At 33.1% G+C, this 19,689-nt stretch overlaps 1 protein-coding gene across 2 annotated transcripts in view; it reads right to left on the bottom strand.

Moving 5' to 3' along the window:
* Positions 1–518: 518 nt before the first annotated feature.
* The window catches only part of LOC124365898 (importin-11-like), a 39,261-nt gene continuing 20,090 nt past the window's right edge, over positions 519–19,689 (bottom strand). For both annotated transcript variants that reach the window (XM_046822014.1, XM_046822015.1), the window contains exons 7-15: positions 17,908–18,165; positions 16,994–17,149; positions 16,827–16,867; positions 12,286–12,468; positions 8,575–8,658; positions 5,966–6,214; positions 3,515–3,679; positions 929–1,127; positions 519–666 (exon numbers count right to left, since the gene is read on the bottom strand). In XM_046822014.1, the coding sequence (XP_046677970.1) occupies positions 542–666; positions 929–1,127; positions 3,515–3,679; positions 5,966–6,214; positions 8,575–8,658; positions 12,286–12,468; positions 16,827–16,867; positions 16,994–17,149; positions 17,908–18,165 (1,460 nt within the window). In that variant the 3' untranslated portion in view covers positions 519–541. The remainder of the gene's footprint in view (positions 667–928; positions 1,128–3,514; positions 3,680–5,965; positions 6,215–8,574; positions 8,659–12,285; positions 12,469–16,826; positions 16,868–16,993; positions 17,150–17,907; positions 18,166–19,689) is intronic.

Genomic DNA, 19,689 nt, shown 5'->3' with positions numbered 1-19,689 from the left:
AGAGTGTTGAACAAGCAAGCGCGAGATCCGCACTACACAGCTCCGCGATACAGACTGAGGAAGCGTTACCCCCACTCCTCCAAATGACAAGTAGACCACTGCGCATCGCCAGGCCAGGGCCCGTATGGAATATCTCCATCAGATATTCACATAGATTCACGTATACTATACCACTCATAAATGTTACGTTTTTATTATTGAAATGTTTGTCTGATTTTTTTATTATTTAATTGAAAAATCGGTACGGGTTAGCCGGACTTCCGGGTTAACGGGGGCCGACTTATCGGGGTTGTACTGTACTCTGAAGAATGACTCCTAAGAATTTAACATAGTCAACGTTCTGTTGTCTAGACGGTTTTAAACAAACTTCTAGAGTCTGGGTTTTATCTTTATTAAGGCCCATTGTGTAAGATTTGTGTGCCAGTCACCCATATGGTCACCAATATTAAAGTTTGACTAGAAAAAACTTAAGTTTGGGATTTTTACAAAAGTATTTGGATTCACTAAAAATGAAAAGTTACACTCATATTTTTATTAAACATTAAAAAAAAATTGGATATATAAAGTTTTTAAATAGATATATTACCTGCAAGAAGAGGTCAGGAGCTAGCAAAATGTACGCTTGAATAATGTAAAAACATGTCCTCAAGTTTTCAGTTGATCCTTCTGAAAAAAGAACAATATGTTTAAAACAATAACAGTATAGAAACCTACATTATGTTTAACAAATATAAAATGATGAAATACATATTTCTTAACTGAAAATAATAAAATTTAGGGTGTGGATGCTTGTTTACACCATGCATTATTAATTCATGTGATATGTGTATATATAGGCCAAACAAACTCTTTTATTTTAGCCATCCATGTTACGCTTTAAACAAGTGGCAAAATCAAATATTGAAACCAGGCTGAAAGATAAACTCACCAAGAAGTGGATTCATGTTGTTGTAGAGAAGCAGCAACGGCTGGGACATGGCTGTGCTGTTCTCCAGGAGGGTTAGCCACAGTTCCAGCCCATCCTCCAGCAGATACACATGACTCGGCTGCTGCGTGTCTGTGGACAACTGGATAACCAACAGCAGGAACTCGGACATCATCGCACTCTCCGACAGGGTACCCAGAGCCTGTGGAGAGATCTTTCTGGTGAACATGTCAATAGAATTTAAAAAGTGCAGGGAAGAAATTTGTGCAACCAATGGAGGAAAAAGAAACTGGACAAATTTGCACCAGTCAGTACGCATTAAGACGATTAAAATCAGCAGATATTGAGAAAAATCTTATGTTCAGACCATCTGGAGTGACAAGTATAATACTTCAAATACAATAAATACTACAATAGAAATATGGCAATTTTTCATTTTTTAAATCAGCTTTCTTTCCACCACTTCCACAGACCAAAACTCTGTGCTGAGGTTCAGCTAAAGATAATGTGAGAAGTATGAAGACAGTGGAGCTATCTGGGAGTAAGAGGTAATGTAAGTTTAGTTGAACCAGAATATCAGATTGAGATGGGAGATGAACTATTAATCTTGACTATTCATTGTGGTGCTAGAAAAAATAAGGATGATAAGTAAGTTTGGTTTAGATAAGATGTAAACAACAGCATTTACAAATTTGGGAGGGAGTGCCTATACAAGATTAAGGACACCAACAGCTAGAGGATTCAGAAGATTTACATTTCGGGATGAAATTCAATACAAGTATGAATAAGTACTTCATAGTACCATGGGAAACACGAGATAGAGAAGAGAGGAGAATGGTTACGATAGGGAAGGAAGTAAGATACAAGATCATTTACTGTATTAAGTCTATAAACAAACAATGCATGTATACAATTTTATACAAATATGCAACTGACATCATCATGATTAAAAACTAAAATCTAAACCTTCAACTATGTTAGTTTATTCATAAAATTCACATGACTATATACATATTTATTATAATATTATGTACAATAATAACAATTAATAATGAAGATTATAAATAATAAAAATAACAATATTCAATAAATAACAAACTACTAACCTAATTTCAAATCGCATTATAAAAATCGAATGGTAAACTTATTTTAAAATTTGTTGATCAAATTATTTAAAAGCTCACAGGGCATATTTTGATCTACAGAATAAACAGCATTTGTCTTCAGCCAGTTGCTCATTACATTTTTCAACTCGTTTCAATTATCTGTCTATGCCTTTTCAAGTAACTTATTTAAAAATTTTAACTCAATATAAATATGACTTTTCATTGTTAAATCTTTTAAGAGGCTACGCTTACCCTTATTTCTTGTTGTACACCTATGTATATTTCCCCTTTGATGATAACTATATAATTTTTTTTAATGCGAGACAAGCAGGAGGGTTCATGGAAGAAGTAGGAAGTGATGGGTACGGTTGTAACACAGACGTACAAGAGCAGTTAGCAAGTGTATGTCTTGTTTATGTACTACTGAAGTGCTAAAACAGATTTATTACGCTCATATACATTCACACATTGCTTATGGCATAGCCATATTTGGTGCCACAACTAAGAAAAACCTAACTGACATTTTAAAGGTGCAAAAACAAGCCATTAGAAGTATACTTAAGCTTAAATTCTCAGAATCTGTTAGAAATTGGTTTAAAGAATTAAAAATAATAACAGTTTTTGGACTTTATATATATGAAACCATCCTATATTTTAAATTCAATCATGGCCAACAAATTAACTTAGAAAATAATGTGGACAAATATAACACACGCCATAAGAATGAAATCATCAGTGATCATCACAGACTTGAAATGTACACGAAAAAAACTGTGTATATCGGGAAAAGATTTCTGAAAAATATTCCTCAAAGCATAAAGATGGAAAATAATATTAACAAATTTAAAAGAAAACTAAAAAACTATTTGATTGATTTAGTTTTGTATTCAATAGAGGAACTTGAGTATGTTTAGTACTTTTATATATATAAGTAATGTATGACACTATTCGATGTACCGTATTGTACAACCAATGAATAAAGAATTATTGATTGATTGATATGAGAATATTCCCTTTTCTGAACTGGCAAGTATTAATGTTAGTGTGAAGATACACATTGTATAGTTAATACAAGTTTACAGTAGGGTTATATTGTTTACATTAGATTGCAGTTTCTTTTTTTGTTCCTAAATTTTTATTGTTTTTTTTTTAAGTAATAATAATTATTTGTATCTAAAGTCTTTCATGTGAATAAAAGCTTCAAAATGCATTTATAATTTATACTGTACTGTACCGATACTGATTGTCTTTGTATTTCTTTCATACGTTTATATTTAAAAATCACTGCCAACATTTTTTAAATATTTTTAACAACCTGAAAATGTGAAACAAAACATTTATCAGATTTTTAATTAATCTACCATACCAAACCGTGATAAAAATGAGTACAAAACACATTTTGAAATACACACCAAACAAAGGGATATATTATCTATGAAGTACAATGGATTACCAAAATGATTAAACTACTCTGGAATATTACCTTGACCAAGTGTACGAGTGTGGAGACAATTGCACATCTGAGCATATTGTGGTCGACAGACTCCTGCCACAGTAACGGCAGGTACTGTACCAGAGCGTTGGCGTGGGGCCGAATTGCCACACCCACTCTCTCAACTACAAACGACAAAACACCCAGCACGTGCATCTGTGAGACAACACAGGCTTTGTTACATAGATGGTAATCAATACGCTGATTGAATAAGTGAATGATTAAAACTTTTGATAGTAACAACTATACTGGTTGAGACAGTGGAGTAGAAGTAAAAACTTATTTCTCTACTTATTAGTGATTTAATCAAATATACACAGTTAATCATCTTCATTCAAATAAGATATGAGTACAACTTTAATAACTATGGAGACTTTAGGAAAATTTGATTGCAAATGATTCTTTTTGAGTTTCCAATAATTTATTTGGATTAAGGAAAAACCAACTGAACTCTTTCACATGCCAGTTCTTTGATCTCTTTGTCTCCTTGACATTCATAATTATCAACTGTACTTATTTTTACTTCAATGAGCACTCAAAATCCAGATTATCACTGGCCTAACGTCAACTAGTGGTGAATCCAGAGGAGGGACCATGGCCCCTGAGACTAAACAAGTTTTCATGGAAAAACTTAGATAATTCTTTATTGTAACATAGAAATAAAATTACCTTTATGGACTAAACTTTCGGTACGAGTACTGGAATTAACTTTATGAATTAAACTTTACGTATGAGTACATTTCTTTCTAAACATCTTACTTTTTGTTGTATCGAAATAAAGCATTTCCTGATTTTAATAATGGTAGACTTAACATCAAATGGCCCTTTCCAAAACGTACCACTGAATTTACCCTAGAATGCGCTCACTTAAAACAAAATTCATCTGGTACAAATAAGAATTTGACTTGCTCTCTGATATAGATAATAATATGTCCAAAATAAGCCAAAATGTAGTAATGACCATTGTGTCATTAAATCGAGACCACAACATAAAGATATTTACATATAGATTAGTGTTGCTAGTTACGTTGAGAACAGATGGTAAGTTCCAACAGATATAAATCAAGGTTAGGTTTATCACTTCTTATTAATATTTTAGGCACACAATTTGACTTCAACCAGTAGTTTAAGGAATATAACCCATTTTTAAAAGAAAAGTCCTCTGGCATGAATAACATTAAATGCATGTTCTTTGATACAGATTAAGACAAGCACAATATCCTAAATGAACCCTGTGTAACATCCAAAGTGCAATCAAGGTTCTTTTACCCTTAAAGAAATTTTAAAAATGTTTGAGTTTTTTTTAATTATCGAGTTCTTAAGTGTACTAAATTGTGCACTCCCAAATGACAAATTTCTGCAATTTATTTTACATGTTAAAGCAAGACATATTTGTTATATAATTTATGTCTGTGAATGTACTTATTTGAAGTTTTGACTCTCCCTAGTCCAATCGTTCATGCTCCTTTTTAAATTGAGGTGTTTTGGTTTTTGCCTAGTAAAATAAGATATCTTTACTTTACTTAATTAATTAATGGTTTTCATAATTATATAACCTAATTGGATTTGCAATGCCACAGCAGTGCAGAACTGTCAAATACTGTAATTTAAATTGCTAACTAAGCAGTTACGTATGGAGGTTCCACCCTCAAATTGCTAACTAAGCAGTTACGTATGGAGGTTCCACCCTCAAATTGCTAACTAAGCAGTTACATATGGAGGTTTCCACCCTCAAATTGCTAACTAAGCTGTTACATATGAAGGTTCCCATCCTCAAATTGCTAACTAAGCAATTACACATGGAGATTCTCACCCTCAAATTACTAACTAAGAAGTTACATATGGAGATTCTCACCCTCAAATTACTAACTAAGCAATTACATATGGAGATTCTCACCCTCAAATTACTAACTAAGCAGTTACATATGGAGATTCTCACCCTCAAATTACTAGCTAAGCAGTTACAAATGGAGGTTCCCACCCTCAAATTGCTAACTAAGCAGTTACATATGGAGGTTGCCACCCTCAAATTGCTAACTCAGCAGTTACATATGGAAATTCTCACCCTCAAATTCCTAAATAAGCAATTACATATGGAGGCTCCCACCCTCAAACTTAATTTTCAATATGATATCAAATTTCATAGCAGACACAAATTTAACTAGTAACATAAAATATTGTATACTTAAAGAATTCCCAAGAATCTTCCTATAACATTTCCAGAGATATATTTAATAACCCTAAAAATACATATTGCACAACTTAAAACTAAATACTGAATTTTGTGTACCACTTGCTGTGGGAGGCTAAGAAATTGGTCAGCCTTCGCTGTGTTTTTGTATAAAGTTTTTTACGTGCAACATATTTTATTTTGATTATTATTATTATTATTATTTTATAAAATAATTCATTATTTTGATGTTTACACCACAACCTGCTCACCTTTGTATCACACTCGTGGACTTCTTTGAGCAGTGAGAAGAGCAACCCAAACAGTGGGTCCAGGTACTCCAGGAACTGCTCTGTGTTAAACTCGAAGTCGTCCACTGCATTCTTGATAGTGCTGCAAGCAGTCAGACGGACCGCAATGTCCTCCTGAGGCTGCAACAACGGTAGCATAGCAGCGTACAGCGTCGGCCGCAGCTCACATGACAGCTTCACGCCCGTCCACTGTCCTAGCAGCCATGCCACCTGTGGCAGCATTGCAATAATGATTCTGCTCCATTTATAAAATAATTCAGATATGAATCAATTATCTACAATTTCTCAGTGTAAAAACAAATATTATGATAATTAAAGTAAATAATTTGTTGAAGACATTTTTACAAAGCAAGAGCAAGCATGTTAGACAAATAATTGGCTTGATAGATGTGAAAATTAATATTTAAGTAACCACAATTTTACTGTCACAACTTATTATAAAAAATAAGCAGGAGAACTAACTTGCTTACCTAATATCCTGCTACTAATCATATTTTTCATAGATTTGATAGTGAATTAGGATCAGTTATGTCTACTTAAAGAACAAACATTATTCCGTTTTGATTATGTATTTAACTGTTTAAAGTTCAGTTAATGATTATACTGTCACACCTGTCATAGTGCCAACTAATTTATTTAAGGAGAGAAAACTGCATCAAAATTGAATATGATACATTGAAAAATGGAGGCAGTGAACATTACAATTCTAAAGTTCTTGAGTTATAAACAATCAATCAGTTCAACATTTTTCAAAATAACACAATACGATCATAATTAAATTACACTACCAAAAATAGAGACCAACCTAATAGGTTTTCTAAGTTGAGTGGCAGAGATGGCTTGATATCCCTAACTCCACCTCTTTAATATAGGATTTGTTAATTCATTCAATATGTTGTAAACAATTTAATTACAAAAGTGGTATCTACTCTAGTTAGTATATGCCTTGATTAGGAGAATGAGTCAAGGTGTAAATATATTGATTTGCTTTACTAAAATGCAAAATAATACAATACATGATCAAAATTCAAAATTCAATTTTTTTTGTATTAAAAAACTCAAAATACTTAAATAGACTTCATGAAAAATTATATGACTGTAACTTCTTTCTTCTTGGTATCAATATATGGGGGTACCTTAATGCTCCATTTTACAACCAGTTAGTTATTTTCCTTGCTAGACATAAATAACATACCACAAATATTAAATTGCTTCTCTCCAACACACTTGCAGATTACACAAGATTAAATTAACAAATCAGAATAATGATATTTCTGTCTATGAACAGAAAATATTTATTGAAACTAACAGCCTTATGCAATAACTCGTTATTAATACATCTCTCTTAATGTTTCAAACAAAAGAAACACACTGCAATCTAAGAATTATATTCAACTGTTTAATAGAAGTTGATAGTGGAAAAATAGGGATTTGATGGAAATAATATTATTGTCGCTTAAATAGAGAGAACTTTTTACATGAGGAAGGGAGTATCTCATTCTCTAAAATAATTTGGGCAATACTTAATCTAATTAAAACAAATCTTCTATGTAAAAAATTGTTCGTCTGTAAGGAATACTAAGTAACTGTAAAACTACTATCTGTTTGATTCTCACATATAGCTTAACCCATTGCGGATCGTATTGTTTAGGCGCGCGGGCACAAATTAATTTACGGTCAGCGGCCGCACCAACAGCAATGGTGCGCTACATCATATCGCTCGCTGTTGTATACTAGAAAATTTACCTGTGAAGGTATTCGTTCAGATGGGACATGGGCCTGCTGGGGTATCGGTGATGTAGGAACGATAACACACGAGCAAGGTTCCGGGGTGGCAGGGATGAGATGTGAATCATAGTCTAAATAAAGCGGCTCGGGCGAAGCGATTACAACATCCGGGCCATTTTCTAGACTAAACCCGCCAACACGTACGTCTGCGTCATTTAGTTCTGTGTCACTAACCTCAACAGTATTATAATAACAACTGAGGAAAACACCCAATCAGAAGAGCTAAAAAGCAGAGTGTAAACTCATATGAATGATTTTTCAACTTCGATCTGTAGGATATTTACAAAACTTTTGAAAACTTTAAACGTAGACCGTTGTTAAACACTCTTAGTTGACAAGTGAAGACGATTGCCCGATCTATCAGACATTAATAGAGCTATTTGGAGGGAAACTTCAAAGCAGACCGCTTTTGCGACCTGAGCTCGTCATCGTGCTGTTAGGCCCGGCCACTGCGTGACGAGCCCAGCTCGTCAGTGATCTGCAATGGGTTAAAAATAGCTACCAATACTTAAATTCTTAATAAAATATAGTTATGAAAAAGTAGAATAGGATATAATGAATCACATGTTGAACCTAGAATCCAATGATTAGTCTAGGATCTTTGATTTTTTATATTAACCAACGTCACCAACGTTAAAAACATTAAGAGAATATTCACAGTAATACTATGAAGGGATTAGAACCAACTGCCATTATAACTGCAAACTATAAATTTCTCCTACAGGTTTTAAATTTGTATCTATACTATAATTTATTGAGGTGCTTATAAAACTGTAGCATACCCTTCTTCTGACAACTCTATAGTTGCCAGCTCTAATCTGCAGCTCTGCTTGCAACGTTGTGGTGAACCACTCGTCAAAGTTTACCTACAATCAATAAGGTAACACTTGATTATACATGAATTTTAACATTACAAAATACAGTAATAAAATCTAAATTTATTTTTACGCCCTTGCGGTAACATTACAGCACTGGAGCTGAAATATGAACCATTCCCTGGGAAATTGCACTCAAGTCCTCAGCACACATTAAACAAAATTTTATGTATTTTTTTTTAGTAATGGACAGATCCTATATTCAATGCAACATAACCCTTAAAGCGCCAAACAGTTTCAGCTAAACTCTGGATTAGCGCTCATTTATTATAAAAAATTAAAATTAGATTTTCTCAACGCTAATTTTAATTTCTTTTTTTTAGGTAACAAAATAAAACAGAAACTGCAAAAAATATCTTTTATCATATTTATTGCCCAAAATACACATGATTTACTATGTAGCGTTCCAGCTCCTTTATAAATTTTTACCTACTGCTTACTGTTTCCTTTTATTATTATGTATATCAATGATGACATTGCGTGCTTATATGTACTAGAATAGAACTAGAAAATAAGTATATTACATATTTAATACAAAGTTATAATAAAAAATTAAATTTACATGCCACAAATTTGAAAACCAAATATTTTCCAAATTCTTAGTCCTCTAACGGGTGTTATTTTTATAATAATTACAAAATGGTTTTCAGATGTTTATAGAAGTAAATAAAATATTGTAACACTTATTGGAGTAAAAAACAAGCCTAAATAAAAAAAAATAAACATAAATGTAGAATTTCGGAACAAGAGCTAAAAATACATAATTATAAATATAAGGAGTAAAAATATTTCTACGAGGAAAAAAGACTTTTATCGCCATTCAAGAAACCTTTTATTTCAAAAGTTTATAAATATATAACTTTCATAAAAAGATGATCATATAACACATAAAACTACAAAGTAGTTTACCGATCAACTATTCGCACTGCTTCAACAGGTTATGAAGAAGAACACAAGAGCTGCCCGGCGCGCGGCGAGGCAGTGACGTACGCATAAATGCGCTTGCGGCGTTGAGCAATACTACCAAACTGCCAGCTGTTCAACAAAAACCGGTTCAGTATCGATCGTTAAACACAAAGATTGTCACGTGATGTGGCACAGCCCCGCTACACTACTGTAACATACACCCCTCACAGTCTAGCGGACAAACTCTGAACTAACAGTGCAAAATAGTAAAAACAAGTATATTGCGCGTCTACGCGCTTACGGCGTTCAGAGCAAAGTCGATCCTCGCGCGCGCATATGCGCTTACGGCGCTTTAAGGGTTAACATAGTACAAGCAATAGAGGTAAAATCTGTGTCATTATTAGGATTTGAACTGAAATTAAATTATCATCAGAAATTTGTTTGGTGATAATGTTATCCAAATCTAACATAGGCTAAAAAAAGCCACTACTATTCAAAATTTGAGAATATAATTTTTTTGAAGATTTAAAATTGGAACAATCCAGATTAAACCATTACTTAATCACAGCAAAGAAATATTGTGGTCTTGTAAATATTTGGCTTGGAGTTGTTTTTGCATTTGCTGTTTATGCACAGATATCAGCTATTTGAGGGAAAAGAAACACAGGGTCAATAGTTTTATTTTTACATTTTAATTTGTATAGTTGTATATAGGGTATCCAAAAATGACTCTCAAACTTCACAATTTTAATAATCAGGTCAAAATAAGTAAGAAATGTCATATAAAGTATAGTCTTATCTTGCTTCACTTCCTGCATGTCTGTCTGTGATTTTTTTTAGAAAAAATTTTTTTATCTTTAAACGGAATAACAGAATACAGGTATAAAGTTCAAACGTTGCAAAATGTTTAGTCTAATTAAGACCTTTTTTAAAAAATTTTCAGAAAAATATCACATCAGGTTTCAAATATCAATATCTTCAATAGTTATAGTCAGAAAACCACCAGATCTAGATTCAATAATAAAACTATTTTGTTATCATATGTAGAGATGGTTTGAAATTTTTTTACTTTTAAATTTACAATTGTTGTATGTTTGTGATAGAAATACGTGCCTATAGTTTTTTCAAAAGGCATATATTCATGAAGTATATTTTATAATATATCCAATGAAAGTAGCACGTAAAGAACATGAGTTCTTAAAATATATATCAATTTCCCGGAACATCTGCAAATCTTTTATAAAATAGCATGATATTTGAAGTTTATATTTAGTATTATCGGATGGTCACCCAAAGGTCTAAAATGACGGAAATTGGTGTTGATTTTCTTCAAATCAAATGTAAGCTACACAAAGGCTAATATGATTCTAAAATTTGAGAATTACTTTTTTAAAGATTTGGATTGGAGGTTCCAAACAAAATTCTGGAATTGACAACCATCCATCCAGCATAATTTACATGTGCCTTCTCTATATGAAAATTAACAAAAAAAATAGACATACCCAAGACTAACGTATTCAAGACGGGGAACTCCAAAATTTATTCTTTTGTCATTTAAGAAACTGATCTGCCTGACTTGTACCTAACAGAAGCTTTCATAGATTGTTGTAGTAGGTTTATATAATAATTGGCTAGTAAAAACTCATGAGTAGTACAGACACGGATTAGACCTAAATATTTTTATTGATGCTGCGCTTGAATGCAGTAGTTATCTTTACCTGAATTATGAAATACGTCATTTATTACTTCTATTGCTAATCTTAAATTTTTAAATTCTGTTTTAACTTATATTTACAAATACAAAGTATGACCGAAAGGTATTCGACCTTCCTTTGCTGGTTGATTATTACGCGTTGGACTGTTTCGGATCTCTGCAGCAATTACCTAAGAACTTGAAGACTGCATTAACAACATGGCTCCTTGGCCGGTCCGTATACAGTCAAGGAGTTCCTGGACTGGAGGAGCCAATAGGACACTACTAAACTTATTATTTACATTGATTTAAAACCTTATTTAAAACTTGTTATCTTGACTCAACGCTGTACTCATGTATATGTGATTAAAGAATGATTTGATTTTTGATTTCTGAAGCAGAATGGCCATGTTTCTGCAAACTCTTTGCTCAAGACTTCAGTCATTGTGAAATGCGATGTTAGCACATACGAAACAGAGTGCTGTATCTCCCAGACTGATCGGAGTGCAGGGAATGCCTGGCAGCGCTCTCAGAAGTATCTCCCTCCATCCCCATAACCGACAGTCAGACACTTGATAATCGACCAGCAAAGGGAGGTCACATACTTTTTAGATAAACCTTGTATACTTAATCATAAAATTTACTTTACATTTTTAGAGTCATGAATAATTGTTTTGTTAATTTGATAACATTATTGTTTGTTTTTTTTTTTTAAATTTCTTAATATCTTGAAATCTTGTGATTTATACTCATATATAGTCTTTTCTTCGTACGTAAATGTACAGTCTTCACGAAGAATATTTTTCATTCGATACAACTATTGTTTAGTCTATGAAATCCAACTTCTGTTAATATTAACTTTAATACTATGTTGCATTGAAAAAAAGTCATGGAGAAATTGTAAGATTAGTGATTTAAATTCAGGAAGTTTTGGACTAGTGGGTTAATAACATGTTGTATTCATAAACTAATGCTAATATTGTACTAGTAATGACTAATTTGTATATTAAATCATCAACCTCATCGTACAGGTCGAAGGCGGCGATGCCAACAGCATTATACACCGCGTCCTTAGCCAGGATGGCGGGCAGATCGTGGGGGTCCACGGGTCCATGTATCTGCGTGATTAACTGCAGCAGCAGTGGTGTCAGTGTTTCTCGGAACTCATGGAACAATGCTAGGAATAGTGTCTCTGTGCAGGGCTACAACAAGGAGCATGCTTTATTACTTCTGTTAATATGGATTGATAAAAGAAATTGCGAGAGAGGAATTAATTTCACTTATTGTTTACTATATAAGTATCTGACTTGTGCCAGGAACAGGAACAAGAACATAGGCCTAACATCTCACTTACTTACAAATTTTTACAATGCTTTTAAGAATTAGTAACATAAGATAATAGGAGTTGGATGTAAAATTAGGTCTGGCATTAAATGTATTACACAAAACAAGAAAAACTGATAAGAGGCAGAAACCATAAAATGTCTACAATATGATTTAAACTTTCGATACAGTTTAATAATTGTATGAAGTAGTCAATATTATTTATTTTACATACTCATTGAGAACAGCAAATGTGTCATAAACAAAATCACATGTTTCCAGAAGAGTTAAGTTATAGGTTGTTGTTGTTCCAATTATTTCAGTTTAAAAATTCACCCATTGAGAGGCTCTTGAAGGAGCCATCTTTTCAGGATGTTCTTGATATTTGTCTGTATCCATGTCTCTAGGTAAGGCACTGAATAGCTTTGCTAGCATATAGGAAGGCTTCTCTTCATTCAGTGCTGACCAGTGTTCTAGTGAAATCTGTCAACCAGTGTCTCTGCTTCTAGTTAAACCTTTCACATGGCCATTCTAAGTTACACAGCAAACCACAGTAAGAACGAAAAACTCAAAACAAAAGTTTTACAAATCTCTTAGTTGCATCCTTGACAGTATTTTAATGCATATTGTTAAACAATCATATGTCTTTGCAAGTTTTTTGCACTTGGTTTCTCCCAAATGATGAGGCCTTAGTGGAGGTATGTTTCAAATAATACCTAGTTTGTTATGATTGCCAATTGTAGCATAACATTGATTTCAGCATGTATTTATTGATAGCAGAACAGAACACTACAAAGTATATTTTATTTTAAAACTACCAATACATCATTAAATTTTAGAATATTATATCAAAATCAATTTTTTCACAAATATAAATTAAAATTGCATTTGTACTATTGCCAAGCACAAAACGGAGAACTAAAAATTCTAGTTTATTTTAAAATGATTTATATATTTACAAGAGTTATCATTTCAAACAGATAACCAGAGTGAAGATGATAACATTTCATGTGCTGAAAAAACAACTTAAATTGAGTTGGCTAAAAATTTTAAATAAGCGACTACTATTAGTGGTATATGAATGTAATTATTTTGTATAACAGCTGTAATTGACTAGAATTAAGTGTATCAAGGAGTGAAGATAATTATTGCCTTTTCAATTTTGTCTTCACGAATGTAGTTGATTTAGTACCCCTAATCTGCCTTATAAACCAAATCTTAGCAGTATGTGAATTCACATTGTCTAAAAATATTGAAAAGTCACATCTATTTTTTCAAAAAGGCCAAAAAGAAATGCCCGAAAACTACAGATCTATTACTATTGTACCAACCCTTAGCAAAATAATGAATACCTATATGTTTAAGCTATTGTATAAGCTTGTAATATATAAGTATATAAACAATATATATGTATGTATATAAGCAATAAGAAGTATTTGATGGAAAGCAATTTACTGTACGAAAACCAATTAGATTTATACCAAATCACTCTAATGCTAAGGCTATAATCAATAATCAATGGTTACTGTAAACAATTTTTCATCACAATATCAGAAAATGGTAGCAGGTGTTCCCCAAGGCTCTGTAATTCGCCCTTTTTTTTGTTTTTATAGTCTTTATTAATGATTTTCATCTTAATGTTTCCATTCATGTCTGTACTTTATGCAGATGATACAAATCTTGTTTGTTCTAATGTAAATATGTGGCAACTTAATGTACAATTAACTAATGCTCTTCAACAAGCTAAAGATTGGTATTCGGCCAACAAACTTATTATAAATTAAAATAAAAACTCAAAACATAATTTTTACATGCAATAATAATTCAGACTTAGACGATAACTATATTAAACCTGTTAAGCTCTTGCTGATTGTACTTCACAGTAAACTTAGCTGGAGGCCACATGGGGAAAGTGTCTGTAAAAAACTTTGTAGAGTATTTTTTTCCTATGTAAGCTTAGGCACTGTGTTAATTTTGAAGTATTTTTAATTAAGTACCTACTTTGGACTGTTCCATATACACCTTTGTTATGGTACCCATCTATGGGGCAACTCTAGTGCCTCCAAAAAAGTTTTTGGGTGACATAAAAAGGCAATCAGGTTAATGGCTGATATTTCTAATCAAGAGTCCTACAGACAATCTTTTTATATAATTTTAAAATTACGACTCTTGCTCGTATTTATATACATCAGAATTTAATGTATGTTAGAAAAAATACCAATACCTTTATTTCTCAAAAGTTATTACGTGACTATAACACGAGGTTTCAATATAATCTTGTAGCACCTCAAGTAAGACTAACTCGGATCTATAACAGTTACAATTCCCAACAAAGTAGAATATTCAACAAACTACCACCAATTAATAAGTTTAAACTAAGGATTTCACCTTGGGTTAGGACAAAAGCTTTTTTACTCTATTCTTGAGTACACGAAGTGCAACATGTTTGTTACAAAATACTTCTGATTAATGTACAACTATTATATAACTTTATAACTCATTAGACATCTACATAAATTAGTTTTATGTCAAATATTTTTTCATAACGAAGCCTATTGTAACTGATAATGTTATTTAATGACCAATAAAGAGCTTGAATCTATAAAATTAACAGCAATTGTGCACCGCTAGTTGTTGCTTCCAGCCTACTAAGCATTGTAAAACCATGAACATGATATACAGAGCCATCATACTTTATTATTAACTGCCCTACTTGTTTTGTAGTTGTTCTAAATTTATTCCCTAATATCTGGATTATTCCTCATCCAAATCACCCGGCACAAATATTTTAAAAATTTGTTACTAAATTTTGAAAGTTAAATTGGAATAGGGGTTTTTACAGGGGGGCCCATCTATGAGATGTGTTTAAAAAGTAAGGGGAATTTTTTAAATTTTGTGGATTTGGAGAGTCTGATTGTCAAGATATTTTATGATGTTGGTACTCATGCTTCTGAAGTACAGTATAATACAATTTCCAGCTGTATTCATTGTTTACTTTTTCAGTGGCATATGTTAAGATTAAACGTGTTTTATGTAATTAAAATAATTTGTATAATATGTTGTGTAAGAAATTAAATAAAGTGTAAAAAATCATGGGAAATGTTATCAAGGCCTATGATGAGTCTACTATGAATAAAATAAGGGTTTATGAGTGGTATAAACGTTTCAAAGATGAAGACATTAAAGATGACCAATGCTCTGGATGCCCCAGTAACATCAACAACCGATGAAAACATGAAAATGTGGAAGAAATGGGTACGAACAATCGCTGTATTACAATTAGAGTAGTCGCTGATGATGTTGGCATACCAACTGGCTCAAGCCATGAAATGTTTTCGATTGTGTTGAATTTTTAACAAAATCAGCGGCAAATGGAAGTTGCTCAGGAGTCACTAAATAAAATCAATGAAGATTTAGAATTACTGAAACATGTTATAATAAGTGACATAACTGAGTTCATGGATATTGGATATGACATCGAAGAAATTAAGGCTCAATCATATCGCCAAGCATATGATAGAGGCATTCTGGATCACCAAGACTGAAAAAGACTTGACAAGTGCAGTCGAACATGAAGGCTATGCTCACTGTATTATGATTATAATGGCATAGTGGCATCAAACCACATAGCATAGTGGCATAGTGGTGGTGGTTGGTGGTTTATCTTGCCATAAGGTCAAACGATCAATAAGGAGTACTACCTCAAGCTCAACGCCATTTGCTTGAAATAACCTGTACAAACACCAGGATTTGTGGAAAACCACCAATTCATAGCTTTTGTACCTCGAAAATGCACCTGCTCAGACTTCATTGCTTGTTCTTGAATTTTTTGCCAAAAACAGTACAGTAACGATGCTCCAGCCTCTATATTCTCCAGTTATGGCTTTATGAGACTATTCAAATTTGTTTTAAATTCTTGTATGCTGTCATTTTACAAGCATAGATGATATTAAAAAAAGGCTATATCAAAGATTGAGTTTGAATAGTATTTCAAGAATTGAAAGAAACGCTGGCACAAGTGCATAGTATCTACTTGGGACTATTTTGAAAGTGACAAACCCCCAAAAAAAGACCCTACAAAACAAACCCAGTTTTTGTTTTTTATATAAACAAATAAATATAAAAAAGATAATTCTCGTTACTTTTTGAACATACCTTGTATAATGTATAAATATAAGAATTTACTCAAATTGTTTTCTTTTGATAAAATTAATACGTAGTAAAACTGTTTGCTTACCCTCAAACTATATTTCCAGCATTCACCACCTTCATCTGTCACTGAAATGACCAAAACATTAGATAAGAAAATTGGATAAACAATATAGAGTTCGGTCAAAACAACACTACTGTGGATAAAACATAATTATAAATATTCAGTATAATGTCTGATGATCGTAAACTCACCAAAGCCTTCCGGATCAGTGTCCCACTGTTGCAAGTCTTGAGGTGTCAACAAGAAGTACTGAGTGATTAGCTTACGACACATTGCATTCAGAATCGTTGTCTCAAAGAAAGTTATCTTGATCTGATGGGCTCTTAGAGTGTCTGGCTCTTTTGTCTCTGAAAATTTAAAGATAACCGACCATCACCAACTTGTATTTCTTCCACCATGGCATTTCATTTCGGTGGTAAACCAAACTCTAATTGATATTTATAAGAAAGTAATTTTTTACGTTTATTTGAAGACAATGAATTCTTAAATAGGTTGAAATTCAACTATGGAGGCTCAGAAAATTCAATGACGCAAATCTTAAAAACTGTTAAAAGGATCATGAGACATAACATAGAACCATACTTGGAAAAACCATCTAGTCGATTTTGCGATAAAATGTGATATTTCCAATTCTCCTTTTTGTAATTATATTAATTATTAATGTCATACAAATTTCTGCTAAAAATATTTTTTACCTGTCTTTTCGTTGCATAAAGACAATCCTCGCTGGTATAATGTTTTTCTGTTCTTGTTTGTTTCCATGTTTTGATATTTTTTATTAATACATTTGTAATATGCTTGCACCCAAGATTATGTGTGAAAAATGTTTGCCTTCTCAGCTTTGTACACTGACAACTAAGACCAACCCATCACTAATATTTATCAGAAAACTGAAAGGCTATTGAAGTACAAATTGTTTATTAATAATTCAGTCCTTGAGTGACTAACATATTCTAATATATTTTATATAATTTAATAATTTCAATATTTAATTTTATAAATGTTTGGCTTTTTATCGTACAATAACAAAAAAGAAAATCCACAGACCTTTATTAACATCAACTATCTGTTAAATGGAATCTGTGTTATGTTGTGAAGTTTTTACCTTCAATAATTTTGGCAGGCTTATACTCTGGACAGAGTAGGATGCCTTTGAGCAGGTTGAGGCACTGGATCAGAAACCTCTCAAATAGCAGAGGTTCACCCTCCGGTGTGAAAGCGTAATGCACCGTGAACGTCAGTGTTTCTGGCAGACTGTCCACAAACGAGAGCGGGTGGTTCTCCAACAGCGACAGTAACACCTTGGTCAGCTTGATTATGCAACGCTCTACCTGCGTTGTCACTGGCTCTTTTGTAGATCGCCCTGAAAATATAGAGTAAAAATACTTTTCATTGCTATACAACCAAATATTATATTTACAAAGGCTATATAGACTGCAAACATTTGCATTTCTTCTGTCATAAAAAAGCCATTATATAAATAATTCAAGAAAAAATGCAATATATTGTATATTTATTGCACAATAAAACCTCTAAATTCTGGATTCTCATGTTTTCAATATACGAGGGTTGTTCAATAAAGACTGAGACTGGGCCCGGGATTTCCCCATACTGCTCTGATAAGACATGATGCCAGGTTTTTCCAATACCTTTGGACCCTATTGTTTACCAACAGACATTGAATTGAATTGCTTTATCTCTATCACAAAGCCATCAGTTCTCATTTGAACATCAGCTTGGTAAGTGCCGCCTCCAACGTTTTATCATGTCCAGTTTGCGTGAACAACGATATGCGATTAAGTTTTGTGTTAGACTCAACAAAACTGCGACTAACACTTATGAAGACATAAAGCAAGCTTTTGGGGATGACGCAATGTCTCGTGCTTCCTGTTTTCGCTGGTTCAAAGATTTTAAGGAGGGAAGAGAGGACCCAGAGTTGCAGGGAGGAGATGGTGCCCCAGTTACTGCTCTCACTGAGGAAATCATCAATACAGCAGCAGCGGCAATGATCAAAACCGACCGACGTCTGACCGTCAGACAGATTGCTGAACTCCTTGACATATCGGTAGGTAGTGCTCACACAATTTTAAAAGACAATCTTAACATGTCTAGAGTGTGTGCTCGTTGGATTCCTCGTTTACTCACACCTGAACAAAAACAAAACCGTGTCGATGTTTGCCTTGAGTGGAAGCGGTTCGTTGAAGAAGATAGGGATTGGTGGAAGAGTGTAATCACTGCTGATGAGTCCTGGGTTTATCAGTATGACCTTGCAATGAAAATCCAAAGCACTGAGTGGGTAGAAAAAAATGAAGGTCGCCCGAAGAAAGCTAGGGCAACCAAATCTGCAAACAAAGCAATGGTCATTACTTTTTTTTTGACTATAAAGGAATGGTGTACACTCATTCAGTTCCACGTGGACAGACAATCAATGGAGACTATTACAAACAAGTTTTGGCTACATTAATGAATGATCACATTTCTCGAAAGCGTCCAGAACTTCGAGGAAACTGGAAATTTCATCACGACAATGCGAGGCCTCACATTGCACACGTTGTGACAGAATATTTGGCCAAACGAAACATTAAGGTTGTGCCCCACCCACCTTATAGTCCTGACCTTGCGCCCTGTGACTTTTTTTGTTTCCTACTGCAAAAAAGGAATTAAAGGGATGTCGTTTTGATTCGGAACAGGATGCAGTAAAGGCTTTGGAGGTGATCCTGAAGAACATGTCAAAGGATGGCTTCTCTAACGTTTTCCAGGCATGGCAAAGGCGCTGGGACAAGTGCATTTCATTTAATGGGGAATACTTTGAAGGTGAAAAATTTGATGTAGATTAGAATTAAATAATAAATGTTTTTATAGACACAGTCTCAGTCTTTATTGAACA

Source organism: Homalodisca vitripennis, chromosome 7 (assembly GCF_021130785.1).
Source record: "Homalodisca vitripennis isolate AUS2020 chromosome 7, UT_GWSS_2.1, whole genome shotgun sequence".
Taxonomy (NCBI): domain Eukaryota; kingdom Metazoa; phylum Arthropoda; class Insecta; order Hemiptera; family Cicadellidae; genus Homalodisca; species Homalodisca vitripennis.
The sequence above is the reverse complement of the archived record's forward strand: the minus strand, read 5'-3'. Positions and strand labels throughout refer to the sequence as shown.